At 33.0% G+C, this 23,408-nt stretch overlaps 1 protein-coding gene across 1 annotated transcript in view; it reads right to left on the bottom strand.

The window, feature by feature from the left end:
- LOC132728028 (zinc finger protein 35-like) overlaps nucleotides 1-23,408 on the bottom strand; it is a 96,625-nt gene that overhangs the window by 62,954 nt on the left and 10,263 nt on the right. Inside the window, exons 10-12 of the mRNA XM_060713639.1 lie at nucleotides 3,618-3,790; nucleotides 2,497-2,625; nucleotides 216-382 (exon numbers count right to left, since the gene is read on the bottom strand). Of these exons, the coding sequence (XP_060569622.1) occupies nucleotides 216-382; nucleotides 2,497-2,625; nucleotides 3,618-3,790 (469 nt within the window). The remainder of the gene's footprint in view (nucleotides 1-215; nucleotides 383-2,496; nucleotides 2,626-3,617; nucleotides 3,791-23,408) is intronic.

The raw sequence follows: 23,408 nt of genomic DNA on the forward strand, positions 1-23,408 counted from the left end.
ATACCCAAATTGAGCTACAGTATAAAACATGGTCATACAGCATGGATATGCAGGCTGGCCCTGTACTACACTGGTAGCAAAGGTTAAATCACTTTTAGTTTTAGCATGTTAAGTGTTAAAGATATCAACCATTGGAAAATTTAGGTTTTACTCATATCGATTTACCTAGACTTGTAGCATCTTGCCTAAACTATTCAATGTCATAATTATCTTACCTGTATTGACAATGGGGACATTTGAACGGTTTTTCAGGGTCGTGTATTCTAAGATGGCGTTTCAGATGAGCTTTTCTCGTAAACTTTTTACTGCATACATTACATTCAAACAGAACCTCAGCTGGCATGTGAACCATTTTAACATGCATCTTCAGCACATACTGGTCCTGAAAATATACAAGAGAGCCATCATGATGAAGATTGCTCAACTCAGATCCATTATTAAAAATGAACATAATTCTTCAAGCAAAAGTAAATAGCCCAATTGGGTCACATTGGCTTAATAGAGGTCAACTAGGAAATGCTACATGCCAAAATATCTAAGCTCTGGGCACTGTTGTGCACACAAGAAGAATATTTAGGTAGGGCCTATTTGAACTTTTGTAGAGGACCAAAAGGTGATGCAACATGCTCAATATCTATGCTCTGGAAATTGTAGTTTCTGAGGAGTGATTTCTAAAATCTATTTTTAGCTCCTTGAACTTTCTTGGGCTTTAGACTGGAACTATTCATAGCTTTTAAAGAGGACCTCCAAAAGACAATTCCTATGAAGTTTGATCAAAATCCACCATGTATATAGGAGGAGATGTTGTTTAAAGAACACAATGTACAACACATGATGACAGAAGTCATGCGATCAGAAAAGCTTGATATACAAAAATTTCATGTGAAATTGAGTTCTTCATTCCATACTAAATATTTACATTCATTCGCTGGCTTTTTAAAAGAATAATGTTACTATCCAATTTATTCCCATATTGGATGCTATAGTATCCAATATATTTCTCCCATAATGAATATTTCAGTGCACTTGACCTTTTCCATGTAACATTAAGGATAAAAAAATGTTCAAAATTCCAAAGTCTATACAGTAAATGATTATAAATGTGGGCCACTAGAACCTGAATGAAAAATCTTATTGTTATATCAAACATTGAGGATATAAATTCATTATTAGTAACAACACTTTACTATTTAATTGAAGAATTTCCTATCCTGACTTTAACCTATAAACTTAGTCACAAACAAGTTTTTTTTTCAACAGTAGTGAGGACTTGGTACAAAAATGCTGTATTACTTTTATTTAATGCAATCCAGAAAATATACAAGTTCCAAGGACCTGGGTGAATAAAAAAAAACACTTTATTTATGAAAAAAAGTTATTTTTTTCAAACTTAACTAAATTCTTCCAAAACATGTTTAGGTGTGGGGATACGGGGGAACAGAATAGAAAGGAAGACTTTGTAACAAGGAACATGTTTAATACCGTACAAATATATCAAAGAAGGTCCTTTGGAAAACTTGTAAATTGTGTTCCTGTTGAGACCGGAGAAGGTCATACAAACATAAAAACAATTATTTCCTTTTTGGAGTAAGGAAAACTGCATTAAAATAGGCCCTATTTTTATGAATAAAATTAACGTCAAAAAATAAAATAAAAAAATTAAAAAACACAATTTTACAAAATTCTGCTATTTTTATATGGCAACGCCACTACGGGAATTTTTTTTTAATTTTGGTAGATTTAGTAAATAAAGAATTTATTGTTTGTAAAATTTGAGATTTAGATATTGAAGAAACATTGATAATTTTCAAAGACATCATTCAAGTTTTTCCACCTTAAACGGTAAAAAATAATTATAGAAAATTAGAAATATCACGTAATAGATTTTTGTTCTCAATTAGGTGTAATTCGGACTAATTCCCTACAGGTAAATCCGTAACGTACCGGCAAACGGTATTTAGCTGGGTTTTCGAAAAGGTCAATTAACCAATCATATACGGTTTACAGATCACATGCTCCTCCATGTACCGAAAACAGGTCACGTGCTCCTCCATGCCTCAAAAGTTAAACGCGTACCAATACCCTGCGGTCTCCAGACCGCAGGGAACAAGTCCTTCCAGAGGGACTGGTAGATAATTTCTGACAAAACACCACTATATTTATGAAAAAAAGTTCATCCAATAACTTTACTTTTAGCAAAGCTATCACCACTAAACCTCTCAATACAAAGTGGTGTAGGTGTTGGAAGTTTTCACTACCGATCACGATAAGCTGCCACATAGTTCATCAGTTCTAGTTGCCTACACTTTTGCAAGGAACTGATTACTTCTGTACATGCCAGAGCAGAGGTACAGTGTGAATGAACGTACAAAAAATTTCATGATCAATCCAAATGAAAGTGACATGCGTCTTCAGGGCGCCCGATTCACAGTCCAAAGCTCTTCCTATGGAGCTAACCGGACGGCTTCTTTTAATACAAAAGCATACAAAACTTACCTTATATACTTTACCGCAGACGTCACATTTACAGCCGACCTGGGTGTGTCGCATCGTATGACGTTTGATGATGTAGGCATGCTCGGCCATGTGATCACAGAAACTGCAGATGCATCGTGGGTGATTTTTCTGATAAAAGTAAACGTTTCTAAGTTATCAACAACAACAAAATCTAACAAAATCCAAACAAAACTGGTTTTTCTTACAAAGACTTCTGTTCCTTAAGTTTTTATATACAAACTTTAAAGCCATCTAAAACAGGATGTTTACTTTTGTAATTTTTTTTTTCTGAGATAAAGGAGTTTTTAAAATAAAAGGAACTTCTCAGTAATTTCCAAAGCATTCCAAATGGTTTAATCATACATATACATTCTTTTTGGTGAAAAATTTAATGATATACTGTGAATTCCCTTAATTCCTGGACATTAAATTTCGTAGTTTTGTCACAAAGAACATTCGTGGGTACTTAAATTCATGGACTGTTTATTTTTTCCAAAAGATAAAATGCAAATAATGTAATGCAAAAAAAATCTTACAGCAGATAAAATGTTTGTTGTATCTTAAATTTGATGATTGACCTATCCACGAAAATCATGAAAATTAGTGCATCAGGAATAATATTGATTTTGCAGTATATGAAAAAATAATGTATTTACAGTTTAACCGTTAGCCTGCTTGCGGCTACAGAATTTACCCATGCGACCAGTGCAGACCAAGATCAGTTGGCACATCTATGCCGCATGATTATGGTCTGCACTGTTCACTTATTCAGTCTATACACATATTTAGAAATTTTCCCTAAACATCAGGGTTTTCATTTTTATCTGAGGCAACAGATGCGCCAAAGAAAACAACCGATTTTGCCAAGGGTCATGGGTATTATTTGAATATACAGTCTGAAAATACAACAGATTTAACTGATGATGTGGATCGCCAATCTGTTAATAATGAAAACCCTGAAAATAATGAATGGATATGTCTAGATTGATAGATCATATAAGTCTATTTGATATATTTCATATAGTAAAAATTAACATCAGTTGGAGTACTTTTGATCACTTTAAATGACACAATCTTAGAGCAATTCTTATGTTCTCAGTCTTTAAAGAGAATCTTCTCACCCTAAAATGTTCAATCATTGCATCCTTTTGAAAACAGGCGTATTTGCAACATTTGCATTTAAGCGCCTCTTTATGTGTCAGAATATGGTCCTGAAACTGTTGTTCATAATACCCTTGAAAATCACACAATTGACATTTCATCTTCTCTAAAATTGCGTCTGATGACTTGAGTCCTGAAAATACAACAAAAGTAGGCAATTTTAAGAGCAAAGAAGAATGTCTATGGCATAGATATATGCTTTTATGCTAAACAGTATTGCTTTAATAAAAGAAAAAGTAGAAAAAGCTATCCGTAGCCTTAATGACCTTGACCTTGAATCCATACTTCAAAGCCATCCATTATTGGTCATATCTTATAGTCAGTCCACTTTACTGGCTCTCCTGTATAACTAACCAGTAATTACCAATTTCTATGCAAGTGACCATCTACTTATCCCACATGAATTCTGAATCAGAGGTGAGGGACAAAATGACCATTATACTTGATGTCCAAAGAATCTGGAGTCCCTGTCAGGATTCAAACATACAGCGGTGAGGGGCAAGTGGTTTGAAGTCAATCACGACTCGGCCACAGACGCCCCTGAAGTAAATCACTTTTGTATTACTGACAAAGATAATAAGCCTTTGTTGAAGAAATAAGAATAATACCAAAATAACATCATTATATAAGGAATGTTTCAACTTAGCTTTATAACATGAGCAATGAATCTTAATAATGTATATCCCTGGAAAAATAAGTAAATTAAAAAATAAAACAGGATGAGCATCTCAACTTAAATTACATCAAAATTTCTTAAATATATAAAACCAAAAAGGAATTTCATCATTCCTGGCTTCCAACAATTTTTTTTGGGAGGGCTAAAGTGTATTCATATATTACAAACTGTCAGCATCTCTTTTCAACGGGGGAATTTCAGAAAAGCGTGCCTCTAATTCCACCAGGGACAAAAAAGCTTCAAAATTATATACAAGAGAAAGCGGCTGGAATTTGAAGAAGGCATATCAAATTTATCTGCAATCTAAGTTTCCGGTGTTAGAGGTTCCGGTTGGTTTCCAGTTTAACGACACAACATATGCTTGACATCACGCCATCTCTGAGTCACTCAACAATATGATTTGTCTTCATTATACAATATAATGTATTAGCTTTAAACTTCAACTTGCCAGCTACCATATCCCGCCAATTAACGGAGAAAAAATTACCAGTAAAATGTAACGGTGCCGGTGCCCATTGTCAACAATTTAATTAAAAGAAAAGAAACCTGGATGGCAGAAGTGTGAGTGGAACAGCTACTAGAATATTTCACCATGCTTATTTTCTCTGTGTGCAAAAAAAAACCCTCCCCTTTTTTTCATTGTTTGAAAAATCAAATCTTTACTTTTTTAAACTGTTTTTTTTAAATTTCATACTATATATGGAGGTCCAAGCTGGCCTTGTTTAATAATGCATGGTGGCATTCACATGTCAATGACATTGTAACAGCTAGCAATAATTGCAGTCTGACAAACTTTACCCCTTAGTCACAGAAACCAGTTTGGTTGTTTTTTATAATTTTTTTTTTTGGTAAATCAGGATCAACATTTTAAGTAAGCCAACAGTATAGGGCCTGGTCAGACTGCACATAAAAAAAATTATGTGCAAACAGGCGGTCAACAAAGGCCTTCTTCCCCTGAGTGGTCTTTATACACAGTTTTTACCAATTTTATAGTATTAATAAGTGATAGTCAAAGGTTACATATGCATGAGAAATATTAATGTATACACATCAAAATATAATACACTGCTGCAAAGGCTGTTACAAAATCTATCACTAATGGTTTTATGACCTGTTAGTCACTGGAATGACCTTAATTTATCTAATTATTAAGAAAGTGAAATTCACTACTAAATAAATTATTATTATTTCAGAGTTCAGATTCTTAGTTGAAAAGACTAGTACTCATTTTTAAAGAAAATTGCAAGAGAAAGGAGCAATTAGCATAAAATGAGCTTTGCCATGACAAGATTGATATGCAATTTGTTAAACACACATTTCACTTCACTTGATTTTTTTGCAAAAAAAAAAAAAAAAAAAAGAGAAGAAATTATAGGGAAGTGAAAGCTTCAAAGGCCCTCGCATTTTCATTCATAAATAACCACTGTGTAAGACAGGAAGTAGTTCTTGATTTTTACAAACGATATGCCATACTATATAAACAAAGCAGAGTTAAAAAACGCCAGCTACTGTAAGGTAAACTACTTAAAAACGTTTACAGGATCTGTTGATTTTAGCGAAAAACCGATCTGCCAAAGAATGAAAAACTAAAATAAAAAATTCCACAAATGTGTGACATCAAATGAACTACGTGTAGAGAGAAAAAGCAGGAAAAAATAATTGCGCAACAACGCACTAGTCAGAAAAACGGGAAGTAATAGAAAATTGCTGAGTAAGCGGTTTTTATTTTCCTGTATGCAAGATGGCGTATAACGATAATCAGCCAGGATGTATTATTATATTACACTTAATGTTACACTGGTCTCAGAAGTGTTTAAGGAAAAAGCATGTCCTTTTTGTAATATGCTGAAGAGAATTTTTCAATTGCCTATAATGTGCGTGTCTTTAAGTGGTCACGAAAGGCAAGGATATACAATGTATACGATTTATAGTCAAATATTGTCGGATGTTAAAGACAATGCCCAACTTGAAATGAAATTTGTATTTCTTTTCCTCCTGTTAAGAAATTTATTGTGTATCATCACATGATGTAGCCAATGAAATTATCCACTTAAGGACAAAAGATTAAGTGAATCAAAGAATTACTTTCATTACGTCATCTAAAATCTTATCACCCAAATGAGCTTGCAATTGACTAAAGCCTTCTAAAAATGTCCTTAATCCAAAGTGATTCTCTTCATTTATAAAAAAAATAAACATTATGTACACAGGATATGCAATCTGCACTTCAGGGCTTTGTGATTAATTTTGTTCTTATTCATTTGTTACTGCATTAATTGTACATGTTGGAGTTTTATTACGCCAAACTCTTTGTTACCTTTTGACGTCGTAGTTTAACTGACTTCATGTGACGTTCATAAAATTTCCTGTCTATTATTTATTTATGTACCCTGAAGATGGCTATTCAGCTGAAACATTGGTATATCAAAGGGAATTTTAAGAATTTGCAGTTGACTATTTTATTTTACTGTAATATGATGTAAGAACAACAACAATTTATTACAGGATTCATTTCAAAACAAGAGATATGAGCCTTTGGTAATGATGTACAATATTAATCCTGAATACATGTGTAAAATTTTAAGTGAATTAACATCATGGTTATATATATAGATAGATCTTGCATCCAGGATGTTTTAAAGACCATAAAGGGCTATAACTTAGTCAATATGCATGCTAGAGTTATGGGTCTTGAATAGTTGCCTAAAAGTATGATTCAAAAGACAAGTATAATGTTTCAAAAGTATTTATACCTTGAGTCATGTGAAGATCTTGAACACAAAACCTTATCCAAAAAGTTTCTCTGTTAACAAGGGGCTATAACTCTTGTCATAATCAAAGCTCAATTTATGAATCTAGGGAAATTATCTATAATTATAATTCTTCAAAAAATGCATGAAATTTCATGTTAAAAACCATCAGTTAGTTCTACAGAAGACTCTTGTACATTAACCCTTAACCTGTAGAATTTATATACTAAATTTGCCCAAACAGTCCATCCAAAGTTATTTTGTATACACAAGATATAAAATTGGAGCAATCAACAGTATAGAGCCTGGTCGGACAGCATCAATGTGACAGCTGGTATACTGGTGGCAAAGGCTTATAACTTTTGGTTCTTGCTGGCTAAAGGTCCAGGAATTATGTATGGTAAGTTCACAAAGGGCAATAATTCAATCAAAATTTTAAACAAGACTTATGGATATAAGATTGTGACTTGGAATTATGAGCATAAAGACATGATTGTGCATAAATTTAAGATTCAACAAAACGCATTCTGTCAGTTTTTAATGAAATCATGCACACCAAAATAAAGCCAGGTTTTTTTCTTCTACGAAGGACATCAACATCAACACAAAGATATGCAGGATAACCAACATCCCCCACCCCGACCTGACCCCACGATCGCCAAGCTAAAAATAATCCTTGAACAAAAGTCTCCATCGTGGACAAAGGTCTTTATTGAGGCTACTATAAGTTGCTGTCTGAAATATTAAAGAAGCGCTTTACAGGCTGAAATATTTAAAATGTACAAATCTAGCAAAATCAGGATGGGAAACTGCTGCAAAGTCTGCATTGTCTGGCAGAAACGTTGCTGTAAGCCTAGCAGAGAAAACTTCAAGTCTAGAGATAACTGGACTTATTCAGTATATAGAGAACTCTTTCAATGAAGGCATGGCGTTACCTCCTATATCCAAAAATAACTGTTGAATAAGATTCCCACAGTAATAAAAATGCATAAAATTATCTTTCATTGTAATCTTTAATAGGCTGTGATAATATCATAATATTAAAGTACACATCAAAAGCCCAGTACATACCATTGTCAATGGCATATTCTCCTTGAAAATATCTTAGGCAAGAACTTACATCGCCCCATGTGGTTTCTGAAGTGACAACTATTTCACTAACGGCTTTCACGCTGGAAATAATTGACTAAGAACCTGTTGATTTTCCGAGCAGATATAATATGTTTAACAGAACATTTCACGGTCACATTAGGTCATGACCTTCCGCAGAAAAAAGATTTTTTTTCTCACAGCATGGTGTTAAGGAATAGTAATATAGACTGACAGTAACTGCGATGCCATGTTTTAAAAACTCTTTTTCCGTTGTATAACAACATGTTTTCTGGTATTTATAGGTATCAGATGAGTATAAATGTCACTAAAATAGCACTGGACCGACCATGATTAACTTCAAGTATGCAAAGACCGAATCGGCTTCGAAAACTCACAGTAGGTCTATTACTAAGATTTCAAACAAAGAAATATTATATACGTATAATATCTTACAAGATTAAAATAAATATTTTATGTTAAAATGTTACTTAAAAAGATATGATGACTCTTAGGATTTGCCGTTTATTAGTTTTGACATTTCAATTTAACAAACTGACCAAGCAGATTAACGTCAAGTTATTTTTTTACTCTTTTGCAAACAAAATGGAAGCAACTGATGAAAAAAAACCGTAAAATTGAAATAGGAGCACGAGACATTTTCATATGAATCCAGCTGTTTGAATGTATTTCACAATGTCGCTCACAGCGACTTCAATTTTCTGGAATATTAAAATACGCTGAAATCCAGCTACGACGTGCTGCGAGCCTCTCTCCAGCGCGCATGCCATTATCACATACTGAGTTATTACACAAACAACGAGGACCTTTAATGATGAGTCCCTTAATCTACAAAGTGTTTTTTCTCACAGTCTGCAGAGAGGGAAAACGCCTCGCTCCCAAGAGTTATTAGTTCATATGGAATATTTTAGTTCATATAAATCACATGACGGGGATTAAGGGATTCTATTAAACGTTTTTAACTGTCTTGTTGAAGTGTGCCATGCCCTGAACCTGGGAATCGAGGCTTTAATTATTAACCTCCCACAACTTTTTAATGAGAAGGAATTCAGAAAAGATTTCAGACACAAATTACTTAGTTTAAATAAATACATATAGTGATTTCCAGTGACTATCTCTAAACAATTGGCAATAGCTTATGTTGCATTGTAAAAAGGCAAAACAATATTTAGTGGGGTGGAGGTAGGAGGGGGATTATACAAAGAAAGATGATATTTCATTGGTCAATTAAAACAAAAAAAAAGTAAATAAAAATTACAGACCTGAGTCTAAATATACATTGTATAACAATCTAGCTACATTGGTATCAGCTTGAAAAAGATCTTTTTTACTTGTCTTAGAGAAAAACCTTAATCGCTTTTGACTTTGCAAATAAGAAAAGTACTGAAATCTGTTCTTTTGCAAGCTTTCATTTCAGGATCTGAATGGTTCCCTTTCCTTGCTTGTTATAATGTGTGGAGCAAGGAACAGGTTGATGTATAAATGGGTTTGAACTGTATTGTATTTCTTTACTATTGCAACAGTTACTAAGTCAACTTAGTTTCCAATGCAAAGATATTTTCATTGGCAGGATTACATGTTTGAGATTTATGAGGGAGCCATCCGGTTAGCTCAATAGGTAGAGTATTGGACTGTGAATAGACCATTGGGTGACCCAGGTTTGATTTCTGGACAGTGCACTTTTGTTGTGATTGATTATGACATCAGTTCTATAGAGATTTGCACTGTACCTCTGCTCTGGAATGTACAGAAGTTATCAGTTCCTTGCAAAAGTGAAGGGAACTAGTACTGGTAAACTATTTGACAGCATGCCCAGGAATGAAGCGGTGGCTGAACTGTGCTCTGGAAGATTCAATGTGGCTTCCTGCCCTGATCCAGAGTGAAAACTACCAATACCACCACCACCTAAATTATGAGGTAACTTTACAGTTTCTGAAAAGCACAGTATATCATGGTCGAGTCTCAACAAAGTAACTGAAAAATAATCAACCAATCAACAGCTTGAGTGAAAACCGACCAGACCAATGATGTTTCTCCCATGTCCTGACTGGTCTTGAAACTCTAGGCTTTCTGACCTTTGACCAATTTTTCTATGAGAATGAAAATTAGCATAAGATAAACAAGTATCAAAAGCACTAAGTATAAAAACAGAGAGGGTAAAAAAACGTTCAATGGCATTTTTATCAAGATTTCTCAATGAAATCTGCCAATCATACTGAACACAGATGTACAATGAGATCCTGTATCAAATTGGACAGTAATTTGTCCGTTATGCATTGAGGGGCTTATAGAAGGATGGGAATATTGAAGGAAATAAGCTATCAATACATAAACATGTATTTTATGAACAAGCTTTTAATTCCTTCCTCTCAGAGGGCGGTCTGGTTTGGTCCAGTATGTACCGTAAAAAACAAAATAGCCACACCACCTAAAATAAGAAGTTTTGTTTGTTTGTTTGTTTGGATTTTTACGGCACGTCAACACATAACTGGCCATATCGTGCCTATTGCTATAATTAATAGGCTTAAAATGTTATGTAAAACTTTAAAATAAAAAGTAAAATTGAAAATAAGAAATAAAGTTCAAAGCAAGTTTTGTTAAAATAACCACTTTTGACAAAAATTCTAACTTCTAGTTCTAAGAGGCATAACTCCATAAATAAAGCTTTTATAATTAAGCCCCTTGTCTTGTCTAACAACTGCACCTTTGTCAAGCAATATAATCAAGGACTCAAAGTTTACTGTTGATAAACTTTAAAATATTGGAATAATTGGCTACAATAGTAACATTAAAGTTTTTGCACAACAACAACAACAACGAGGATGCAGCAATCATAAAAGCTCGAACAGACAAGCAAAAAGGGACTACATTTTAATTAAGTAAAAATCCATTCTCGAGTTTCCATACCTGATAGATATTATACTTAAGACATAATTATTTGAAAATTTTATTATAAGCATATTCTGAATCAACAGTTGCCGACATTTGAGTTTTTCTGAGAAACTGTACCATGAAGAAAAGGTGTTAAACAATGTGAATATCAATGAGTGGTGTCATTATGACAAAAAAGCAAGATTTTATAATGAAACTATGCTAAATAAAAGCATTGCTGGTCCAAAAAATGAATGACAAGAGAAAAATATATTTTTTTTTACATTTTACATTTTGAATATGTTACATAAGTTTAATTATGAATTTAGGTCTACATTAACTTCTGCACCTGTCTGACTCTTCCATATCAACGATTTAAACACACTGTTACAGTGCTAAGCTACATGTAGCATATTCTTAACCACACAAAATATTTTATTGCTACTAATTTATCAATGAAATTTCTCCTGCATAATATGACATAACATTTTGAATTATATATAAATTTCTTAAGGTTAGCCACAGAACTTACTGCATTTTTTATTACGCACGCTTTTGATAGGAAATCTGCTGTTTAAGATGTTTTTTTTCTCTGTAACACTTTATATGCCAGTGCGTTTATTGATAACTGTACAGCAGCATTTACGTTGTTTAATTTTCTGAATGAATCAGTTCTAATCCGAGCAGTTGGCTGTTTGGATTACCAAGCTTCCGACCACCTGCCTCTAATGCAACATTCCCCAGCCCTCGTTTTAAATGTCACGGAAAACCGTTACTGAATGGAAGTCTGTATGGTTCCCATGCACTGGATTACCACCACTGTTTTGTTTTATAAATGCTTAATTCCTGGCTCAAGTTCAAAATTTATATATTCCTGGTGCCAGGAATATCACAGGTTAAACGCATAAAAATTTCCGACCGATTTGCAACACCACTTTTGCCGCATATGCAAGCATTATCGGCAGACGTTTAAGAAACCAACACCCCACTCATTAACATGATCTCGTTTTCAAACAGATACCTGTAAATGATGTAATTGACATACTTAAATAATGAGCATTAATTACGTTAAAAAAGGCATGTGTAGGCAAATTCTTTCCATCGATCTCCGCCAAACAGGAATAATTTAACAACAATGCAGGAGTGATGAAGAAGAGAGATCCAACAAAAGAAATATATTACATATTTTGAAATTGAGTCATTTTATCATTTTAAAGGACTCGATCTAAATGCCCTTTTTTCTAAAAAGACAAAAGTTGACAATTTGTGAATTAAGGATAGAAAAATAGAAACGCTAACATAAAACAGACTGTAAGCTGGAATAAAAACATGTTTGTTTTCATTTCGCCACCACATAAACAATCTGTAATACAGGGAGTATTAAAACAACTTTTGGTCAGTTCAAGGAACTCTCAACCTATGACATGAGCTTTATATAAAAAAATAAACAAAGAAGTTTTGTACAAAAAACATACATTAGAAACAGAGGTAAAAACATTTATTTTCCAGCGATCACAATGTTGTTTTTTTTTTCATTCTTGAGAAATATAAAACATTTCAGTCAATGTCAAAACAAAGCATTAAAGAAGTAAAACATTTCAAACAGTATAATAATAACTAAACAGTCTTGACTATTTTGACACAAAGCAGAAGTAATAATTTTCAAGAGAAAGCACTTTACTTATAAGCCGTTTATACTGTTTTAAATTTGTTCTGGTTATAAAAGAAACTGTAACAACTGTGAACATGATGTACCCTGAAACAAAAGTATTTTTATAAGCCTTTGACCCTATAACCTGCTAAATTTTACATGTAATGATTCCATCCATTTTTAAATTCTGGCTCTATACTGGTGGCAAAGGCTAAAAGCATTTAAAAGTACCAAAAAAAGTCCCTATTTATTGCAGCAGCTTACATTCAAAAGGCAATTTATGAATTTTGCCAGTTTTCTTTATAGCATGACTTTGTATACTATATCAAATAATCAAAGCAAAAGTTATACATGTATAATTATGAAACTTTAAAAACAATGTTTATATAATCTGTTTTTTTTTTCAATCTCAACAATACAGTTTAATGCATTCAAACAATTTTTTTTTTTTTGGTTGGGTTTAACATGGCACCATCACAGTAAAGGTCAAACGGCGATTTTCCAGCTTTATTGGTGGAGGAGACCTAAGGTGCCCCTTAATTTATCTAAATATACATTTGAAACAGAATCTTTCAAGTTCATTAGATCATTATTTGAGCCGCGTCATGACAAATCCAACATAATGGGTTTGCGACCAGCATGGATCCAGACCAGCCTGCGCATCCGCGCAGTCTGATCAGGATCCATGCTGTTCGCTATCAGTTTCTCTACTTGTAATAGGGTTTGTAAGAGAACAGCATGGATCCTGATCAGACTGTGCGGATACGCAGGCTGGTCTGGATCCATGCTGGTCGCAAACCCATTATGTTGGTTTTGTCGTGACATGGCTCATTTGATTTAACTTCCAAGAAATATGATACACACTAGCACAGGCGTTATAAATAATTATGATAAAATTATGATAATTAGTACATGTACTATAAGTAGGACTCGAACCCATTATGCCTGAATTGAAAACACACTTAAATCACTATGCCACATCCTCATGGCACCACTTGTTTAAATAGATCACACATTTTATTGCCTTATCTACTGTTAACACATATCTAAAAGTCATTGAATTTTTCAAATAATTTAACTACCACTTGCTCTCAGATTAAAAATAATGAAAAAATTAAAATTTCAACCATATTTATGTAAACATAATTGGCTAAGTACAGTACATAACCATTTTTTTTCCATGGGATACACTTACGTCTCTCTTAACCTTTATTGCGTAAGACAAAGAACTTCTTAAAGTTTATTTCAGTACAGAAATTAAAAATAACAAACTTTTTAATTTATTAAACCAGCTTTTCCGCAATGATTTCTATCAAAACCATATGGCAGTTACAATCATTTTCAACAGTTTTAGTTCTTTTTTCTTTAGGTCGAAAAAGTTGATTAACATTTTTGAAATAGATTATACCAAGATATTATGTGTCATCGGCTGGTGAAACAGACTATAGATGGTGAATGAAGATTTTTATGAATGGAACTGTATTCCGGCAATTTCCCAGGCTTCTCAAGCTACCAGCATTCGCAAATCCTGACTTGATTAGATAACAGGCCCACACTTTTCCTTTTTCTTTGAAGTCGGCTACCGTAAGTGACTGACAATTTGAGAGTTATGTAATTGGTTATTATGGAAATATGCCGTTATTTTTTCCAGCAAATTTTTCATGCCAATAATAATAATTTCAGAAAAGAATTTATAAATAGATGTCTGAAAACGAAGAAATATTCCCACGTTAAATATATATTTATATACATTGTATTATATAAATACATTGCGAAACAAAAAACTTACGGAAACTCTTACATAAATTGTTTTATAAATGAGCCGTGTCACGACAAAACCAACGTAATGGGTTTGCGACCAGCATGGATCCAGACCAGCCTGCGCATCCCAAAGTCTGATCAGGATCCATGCTGTTCGCTTACAAACCCTATTACGAGTGGAGAAACTGATAGCGAACAGCATGGATCCTGATCAGACTGCGCGGATGCGCAGGCTGGTCTGGATCCATGCTGGTTGCCAACCCATTATGTTGGTTTTGTCGTGACACGGCTCAAATATTTTATTCTCACAACTTTTAATTGTTTTCTCACAGATTTAGTGACAGGGAATTTCATTTTTTTTACTAAATTCTAAATTTTTGTTGCAAATACCTTTGTAATTACAGTTTCTGAAGAAAAAAAATCAACCAGTTCTTGATTTTATGAAAGATACAATGATATACAATGCATTCTGCTTTTAAAAAATTCAGTGCAAAAAAGTGAAAAAATGGGAATGTTTGCCATGTTGAAAAGAAAAAGATAATGGACTGCAATATCTTGCTCGGATAATGATAATGTAAGCATACAATTTTGTTCAGTAGATTTCCAGTATTATCAAAGTATATCAATGAGAGCGGTGGCCTAGTGGTTGCAGGTGTCTGTCTCTCAATCCAGGGATCATGGATTTAAGCCCTAATCAGGTCATGACCATGTTTCTTCATATGACACCAGTGGTTGGTTCAAGGTAGCGGACTCGAAAGTGATTAATAAATAAAGTTGCAAGAACTTGTTTCGCAGCCAAGCTTAAATAAATATGTTTAATCATTATAATATTAGTTTACAAAAAAATAATAAATAAAAAAAAATGGAAAAAGCAGAAATAAAATATAGGACAGTTTACATAAATAAATACTGTGTTGTTTGCCATATATAACACTGCAATTCATATTATACAATATACTGCATGTAATACATAGACTATTAGTGTACATGATTTTCATATACATGTATATTGTACTTTTTTCTTTCATTTTTTATATCCATTGTATTTTATTATTATTATATTATACAGGGTATGTCCATATTTAAAAATTGTATTTCATTTCAGATATCAATTTAATTTCATATTCATATATGAAAATTATATTTTAATTTCATATTTTATACATAAATCATATTTCATTTACATTATTTCATATAATTATACATTGAATTTCATATAAACATTGTATACAGTCATAATTATATAAATATATTAACTACTTTTCTGTCTTGTATATCTATTTAAATCGTAAATCGGCAAAAAATAACTTGCCCAGACTATTGTTAGTTCATTTAACCTAAAACGTTTTGCAAATAATCTGAACCAAAAACTAGACTGCCACACTCTGTGCACTACTAATCTTCAGACAAATACCAGTAGGACGGAAATGCTATATTTTCGATGGGTATTTTTAGAGCTCGAAATGCTAACAAAATGGTAAAATGACATTTTGATTATCATCAAAAATTTCACTGACATGGCCCACTCTTGATGCTTTTGTCTATATAGCTAACACATGTTTGTTACATTTTTTATGCTATTTCTAAAGTCTCCAGTTACGTAACTTTAAAAAAAATGTAGATATTAACCTCGTTGTGATATACGAAGAAAATAAATAAGTGCATCTTAATTGATATTGAAGCTTCTACATGAATATAATTATTTATTAAACTGCAAAAAAATTTTTGTAAGGATAATCATAATGTTTATATAAACTATATACACTGTTGTTGTCAATTTCTGAAGTACTTGTAATACCATTTTTTTCTCAAATTAAGGAAGTTTACTTATCAAAAAAATGGTTATTAAGATTCTTTAAAGCTTATATGGTCGTGTATTTATGATTGTTTGCAATATAACCCTTTTCTAATGTCTTGGGTTATATATGCAAACAACCATTTATATTATTAGTTATAAAGCTTTTTGACATGTTATAATTATGGCCCTATATAAACAGTTGTTTGTAAATATAACCTGAGCCATTATGTGAGGGTTATATTACAAATAACCATTTATATATATGGCCATATAACATGTCAGTTATCTTTATAACAAATATACAATACTGCTTATGGAAAAAAAAAAGAAATTTATTAATGAATCGACTGCAGTACTGTTGTGTATATGGATTATATAAAAGTCATGATTATCCAATGAAATATGATGTAGTACATTATAAATGGTCATATAACCTGTCAAAATCTTTGTACGTAATAATCTACATATACTCGTATATACATGTAGCTGCTTTTTCTAAATTGCACTGACAGTGATAAAGCCTGAATAAAATTATACCAATCATTATGCAAGCATTTTGCACAATAAAGTCATGTATGTATATTATATAATAAATAACATTTTAAGCAAGTACAGTGAAACCTGTGAAAAGTGACCACTTTCAATTAAAGTCTGCCTCCTTTTTTTGACCAGATGCTTACCGTAATTTCAATCTAAAGTTAAAACAGTGTCTATCGACCTAATTAAATCAAATATTTTAATCATTAAATATTAATGAATACTGTTCATTATAGAATAAAATAGTATTTTAAAGGGGATTAAACTTTATACATGCACTTCTTATTTAATAAAAGGCATTTTCAGACACCTTCATGTCTATTACCCATAATCCAGCTCTTAAAATAAACGTCTGAATTCGGAGACATTTAAAATTCTGAATCACAATAAATTTTATTCATTCTTCCTAGCCGTCCTAAAATATTTTTTTTTGTCGTCTGAAGACTAACGATAATGTTCGGAATAATATATATTAATTACCAGAATGAACGAGGCAAGGAAATAAAATAACGGCATTAGTAATTAATACAATATTAATCATCATTAGCAGTTGCTGCTGCATTATTCTGCAATATATTCAAAAACTGTGCAACCACTTATTCAACAAATAATACTCTAAGGCCATTAAAAATTTATTTCTAGTTTACTGTTCCCCTCATTCACTTGTAACAAAATTTATAGCAATGGTGTTATTTAGTTATTTTTCTAGATAACAACAAGCTCAGGCAGAGGTAAAAAGCAAACACATCCATAGGTAAAAGTTTGAAATTTGCCACTGTATCATTTTAAAACTACAAGACAATTTATTTAAAGGCTGTTCAAAGTAAATTCCCAATTTATCCATCCCATAATTCTGTTTGGCTTTTTAACAGTTTTTTTTAAGGTGTTTGTTAGTTTTTATTTCCTTTATTATACAATGTATATCAGTTTAAGTATGGTAAGGGTTAGGTAAGGGTTAGATAAGGGTCTGTTCCATTTATTTTTACATCCTGGCCATTATTTAAGGACGTTTTCGGGAGTTTTCATAAAGACACATAGGCAAAATTAAAACTGCCGCAAACGTCCTCAACTTGACAGATATGGCGTTTTTCGTCTTCAAGTATATAGAAACATTTGCAGACAATCTTCCTTTTAGTGATCATCCTGAATGAAAAACGTATGATTAGTCAAAATTTTCAATCAATTGTCCCATCATTTCTTACAACACAATGTTGTTTTGGGTTTTTTCAATTTTTTTATTAAATAATTTTTTTTATAAAAAAAAGACTTCCTTTAAATATTCTACAACAAAATGCATATAAAGTACATGCCAAGTCGTTTAATTCAATTACTTTATCCGAGTTCAACTGTCCCATTTTTCAGATATGATGTAAGTAAGTATCTTCCTTTTAATAAACTTCAAAATTGTCACACAAAGAAATCCCTTACAATATCCCGTCATCACACGCTTTAGTGCATGCCAAATTCATTATTGGTTTATTGTCAAAAAATATGAGAACATAGATCCACAAAGAAATGTGAGATTCACTTAATGCAACCCCGTACAAAGCCAGTAATGCAGGACCACTAGTATGGAACACAGCATGGCACCAAACAAAAAACAGTAGATGACACTAGGGTGAGGCCAGACTGCGACTTTCAAAATCCAAAGTACAAAATATTAATGTAATACAGTTAAACAAGAGGGCCATGATGGCCCTGAGGTCGCTCACCTGTATATAGGCCCCCCAACCCACACCCCCCCCCCAACGTTGCAGGGCCAATTTAACCCAAGGGCTTTTATTTGCACAAACTTGGTAGACACCCATAAGAAGATGTTTCATGCTAAACATCTAAGCTCTAGCTCATTGGGCTTTTTAAAAGAAGATTTTTTTTAAAGTTTTTACTATACACATATAGTTAAAAACAATGACACCCCTGGGGCCGGGCCAGTTTTGACCCCAGGGCTTTTATTTGAACAAACTTTGTAAACACTTACTAGAAGATGTTTCATGCTTAATATCTAAACTCTAGCTATTTGGGTTTTTTCAAAGAAGATTTTAAGTTTTTGCTAAACACATATAAAGAAAATCAATGACCCCCCCAGGCGGGGCAAATTTTGACCCCAGGTCTTTTATTTGAACAAACTTTGTAGACACTCACTAAAAGATGTTTCATGCTTAATAACTTAACTCTAGCTATTTGGGTTTTTTCAAAGAAGATTTTTTAAGTTTTTGCTATTCACATATAAGGAAAATCAATGACCCCCGGGGCGGTGCCAATTTTGACCCCAGGGCTTTTATTTGAACAAACTTGGTAGACACCTATTAGAACATGTTTGATGCTCAATATCTTAGCCATAGCTCTTTGAGTTCTTTAAAAGAAGATTTTTTAAGTTTTTACTATATGCATATAGGGAAAATCAATGACCCCCCCCGGGGCAGGGTCAACTTTGACCCCAGGGCTTTTATTTGAACAAACTTGGTAGACACCCATTAGAACATGTTTCATGCTAAATATCTTAGCTCTAACTCTTTTGGTTCTTTAAAAGAAGATTTTTTAAGTTTTTACTATATGCATATAGGAAAAATCAATGACCCCCTGGGGCGGGGCCAATTTTGACCCCAGGGCTTTCATTTGAACAAACTTGGTAGACACCTATTAGAACATGTTTGATGCTCAATATCTTAGCCATAGCTCTTTGAGTTCTTTAAAAGAAGATTTTTTAACTTTTTACTATATGCATATAGGGAAAATCAATGACCCCCGGGGCGGGGCCAATTTTGACCCCAGGGCTTTTATTTGAACAAACTTGGTAGACACCCATTAGAACATGTTTCATGCTAAATATCTTAGCTCTAACTCTTTTGGTTCTTTAAAAAAAGATTTTTTAAGTTTTTACTATATGCATATAGGGAAAATCAATGACCCCCTGGGGCGGGGCCAATTTTGACCCCAGGGCTTTTATTTGAACAAACTTGGTAGACACCTATTAGAACATGTTTGATGCTCAATATCTTAGCCATAGCTCTTTGAGTTCTTTAAAAGAAGATTTTTAAGTTTTTACTATATGCATATAGGGAAAATCAATGACCCCCCGGGGCGGGGCCAATTTTGACCCAGGGCTTTTATTTGAACAAACTTGGTAGACACCCATTAGAACATGTTTCATGCTAAATATCTTAGCTCTAGCTCTTTGGGTTCTTTAAAAGAAGATTTTTTAAGTTTTTACTATATGCATATAGGGAAAATCAATGACCCCCATGGGCGGGGCCAATTTTGACCCCAGGGCTTTTATTTGAACAAACTTGGTAGACACTCACTAGAAGATGTTTCATGCCAAATATCTAAGCTCTAGCTCTTATGGTTTTTTAAAGAAGATATTTAAAGTTTTTTCTTTCGGTTGCCATGGCAACCAGAGTTCTGCATGGAATTAAATTCTTTGAACAATTTTTAAAGGTGACCACCAAAGGAACATTCCTGTGAAGTTTGGATGAAATTGGCTTAGTGGTTTATGAGGAGATGTCATTTAAAGTAAAAGTTTACGGACGGACGGACGACGGACGGACGCCGGACGAAAAGCGATCACAAAAGCTCACTCTGTCACTTTGTGACAGGTGAGCTAAAAAGGAAGATCTCAGACTTTCAAGTTTCATTCAAAAAAATTATTCCATCCTATACAAAATCTAATCCTAAAATGAAAAGATTTACAGAAGAATCAAAAGTGGTCAAGCAAAATTTTTCAAAATTTTGTAAATATGACCTTAAAGGTCAAGGTCAATTTTCAATCAAAGAGACAAATAGACTGACAGATTACTTTAGGAACATTAATTTTAATAGGAAAACCCAAACATTTGTTCTGTTTGTTTGGATTTTAAGCAGATTTTTTCAACCATTTTTGGTCAAATCATGTCGGGTGATCTGTCTAACTGGCTTTTCCTGGATTGTACAAACCAGTAATAAACAAACAAGGATGGAGTGACAATGTACCAATATCCACAGCCTTGTTAAAAAAAAAAAAAAAAAATTACAAGGACTTTGACAGTCATATCTATTCATTCATACTTTTTTTTGTCGTTGTTATTCATTTTTTAAGGAAAAGTTTCCAAAACACTTGAGAACAACCTGCATCAGCATGTATATAAAATTTCAAGGACAGACTTTAAACAACCAAAAATCGAAACAGTGAGTAGTAATGTCATATTTAGCTACTTATTGTTTGATGTATACAAATTTCATAATTGATGAATGTAGTATTACTAATAAACAATTAGGCTTTGTTTTCTTAAGTGCCCAGTTTTGAATGGATTTCATGACTGGATTCATTCAAGGATAGGCCGTCCAGTTAACCTTGTTTTCTGCTTTTGTTGCTGAGTGTTCTTTTTTTTTCATTTTTGTTGGATTCTTAATGGAATATTTGACAAATTTCAACCATATATTCATTTTATATGTCATCATACCCAATGATGGTTTTTGAGACATGAGTTTCAAAATCACCTTTAATAAATCATTAGACCAAAATAATGCTGTTTCTTAACCCTTTCCACACTAAATATCTTAAATGCACTTGTCCATCAAAACTATTCATCAGCCTTAGAGAAAATTTTCAAAAAATGTACTGACTGAATAGCGAAAAGTGCAGACGAAGATCTGTCATTATGTACATGTTGGTTGCTCATAGTCTGCACTGTTTGCCTACGTTGGTTTTGAAGCAACCAGTAGCCTAAGGGTTAAATAAGCCAATGAATGGGTACCTGACTTGTGTTTTTAAACAACCCTAATTAAAAAGTTACACCTTTGAAATCCTGGTAAAGCATACGTCTTGATCTTGACCATTCACACTTAACCTTTCATCCTTGACCTTGACCATTCACACTTGATCTTAACCATTCATACTTGACTTTGACTTTTCCCACTTGATCTTGACCTTTCACACTTCACCTTGACCATTCACACTTCACATTGACCATTCACACTTGACCCCTTCAGACTTGCCTTAACCATAAATACTTACTTATCATTCAACTTTGACCAGTATTCTCTAAAAATTATTCCGCTATTTTCTACTATAGCTATAAATCAGTATCATCGTATAAAGATAATATAGCCACGCCCTGGGCAAGTTGGCGGGACCCACCAACAGGTTTTTCCGTCTTTGTCGTAACTTGTTATATTAAACGAATCATGCAGGCGACATTAAACAGGCATATATCGCAGCCTTACCCTACTTGTTCTCTATGTAACAAGTTATATTTTAATATATTTTCTCTAATTTTCGAGCACTTAAAATGAAAGTAACGTCAGTTGTTTATCTCGTAAAATGGCGAGGAATAAATGGTAGATAATCTTCCGAGTATGTAATTTATTTGTCTTTAACGTTAAAAACTAGGTCAATCTCAACGAGCTTCAAGCTGAGATTAATCTTTTAATAGCCACTTTTTTTGCGTTATAAATGAACGTTTCTTTCAATTTCAAAGGGAAAATCTGGTTTTTAAAAACCTCAATGTTTTCGTTTCTGCTTACTAAGTGATACAAGTGTGCCATACAAAAGTTCAGAATGTCAAAAGGTTGAAGTTGATCTTGGTGTAGTTAACAGTTCTGTAGCAAAACATTGTTTGAAGGCTGATACATGATAAATTTCATTTATGTATATTGATGAAAACCATGTAGTGAATTTTGCAGATATTTAAATATCAATTGTCAGACAAGGGCTTCAGAAAACATTTTTAAAAACATATTATCAAATAAACTGTTTATAATTGAAGGATTTTTTTTTTCGATTTCAATCATCAACATCCACTTCAAAGAGAGAAAAAGTTCATAAAAATAAGCTCACTCAAATAATACTGTCAACACTGGTTTGATAAACTGTATGTGATAAAGATGCTATACTGTCAACACTGGTTGGATACAGGTGAAACATGACTGTGAAATACTGTCAACACAGGTTTCATATAGGTTAGACTAGTGTAAAACTGTCAACACTGGTTTCAACTGGTGGAGTTTAGGGTTCAATCATACTGACACTGTTCAGGTTATAAGTCATACTATCCAGCTTTCATGGTGGTAAAAGACCTCAGGTGCCCTTTCATATTTTTTTCTGGCTTGGGTAGACACCTGAATACAACCACTGACTTTCATGAAGCCAACTGGAGAGCTTCCTCACATGAAGAAAGCCAATTTCCAACATCCAAATTATCTTATGGTATAAATATTGATAAATCCCATACATAGGTGGAGATACAGGCTTAAAGAACTGTTTTAATTAGCAGGTACAGAACTTAGGTGGAGATATGGGTACAGAAATAAAATGACACATAGTGACTGATGCTGACAGCTGTAGGAGATCACAGAATGGTTCATTTTCCTAGACAAAAGTTGTTTTTCATCATAGTCTAAGGGAAGTAAATCATACAGTTTATCTAACTTGTTGAACACATGTGAAAATGTTTTCTGTATATGCAAATAAAAATACTGTAGTGCCTTTTGAAATAGTACAACTGAGAACTTAGAAATCACACCCTGGTTTTTGATAAAGAAACTGTTTAAAAATTTTCTGCAAATACATGATACATGTTTTTCATAAATTATGCTTCATATAAATGAGAAAAAAAATGA

The sequence above is a fragment of the Ruditapes philippinarum genome, unplaced genomic scaffold (genome assembly GCF_026571515.1).
Source record: "Ruditapes philippinarum isolate M1 unplaced genomic scaffold, ASM2657151v2 ctg74_1_1_1_1, whole genome shotgun sequence".
Classification (NCBI taxonomy): Eukaryota; Metazoa; Mollusca; class Bivalvia; order Venerida; family Veneridae; genus Ruditapes; species Ruditapes philippinarum.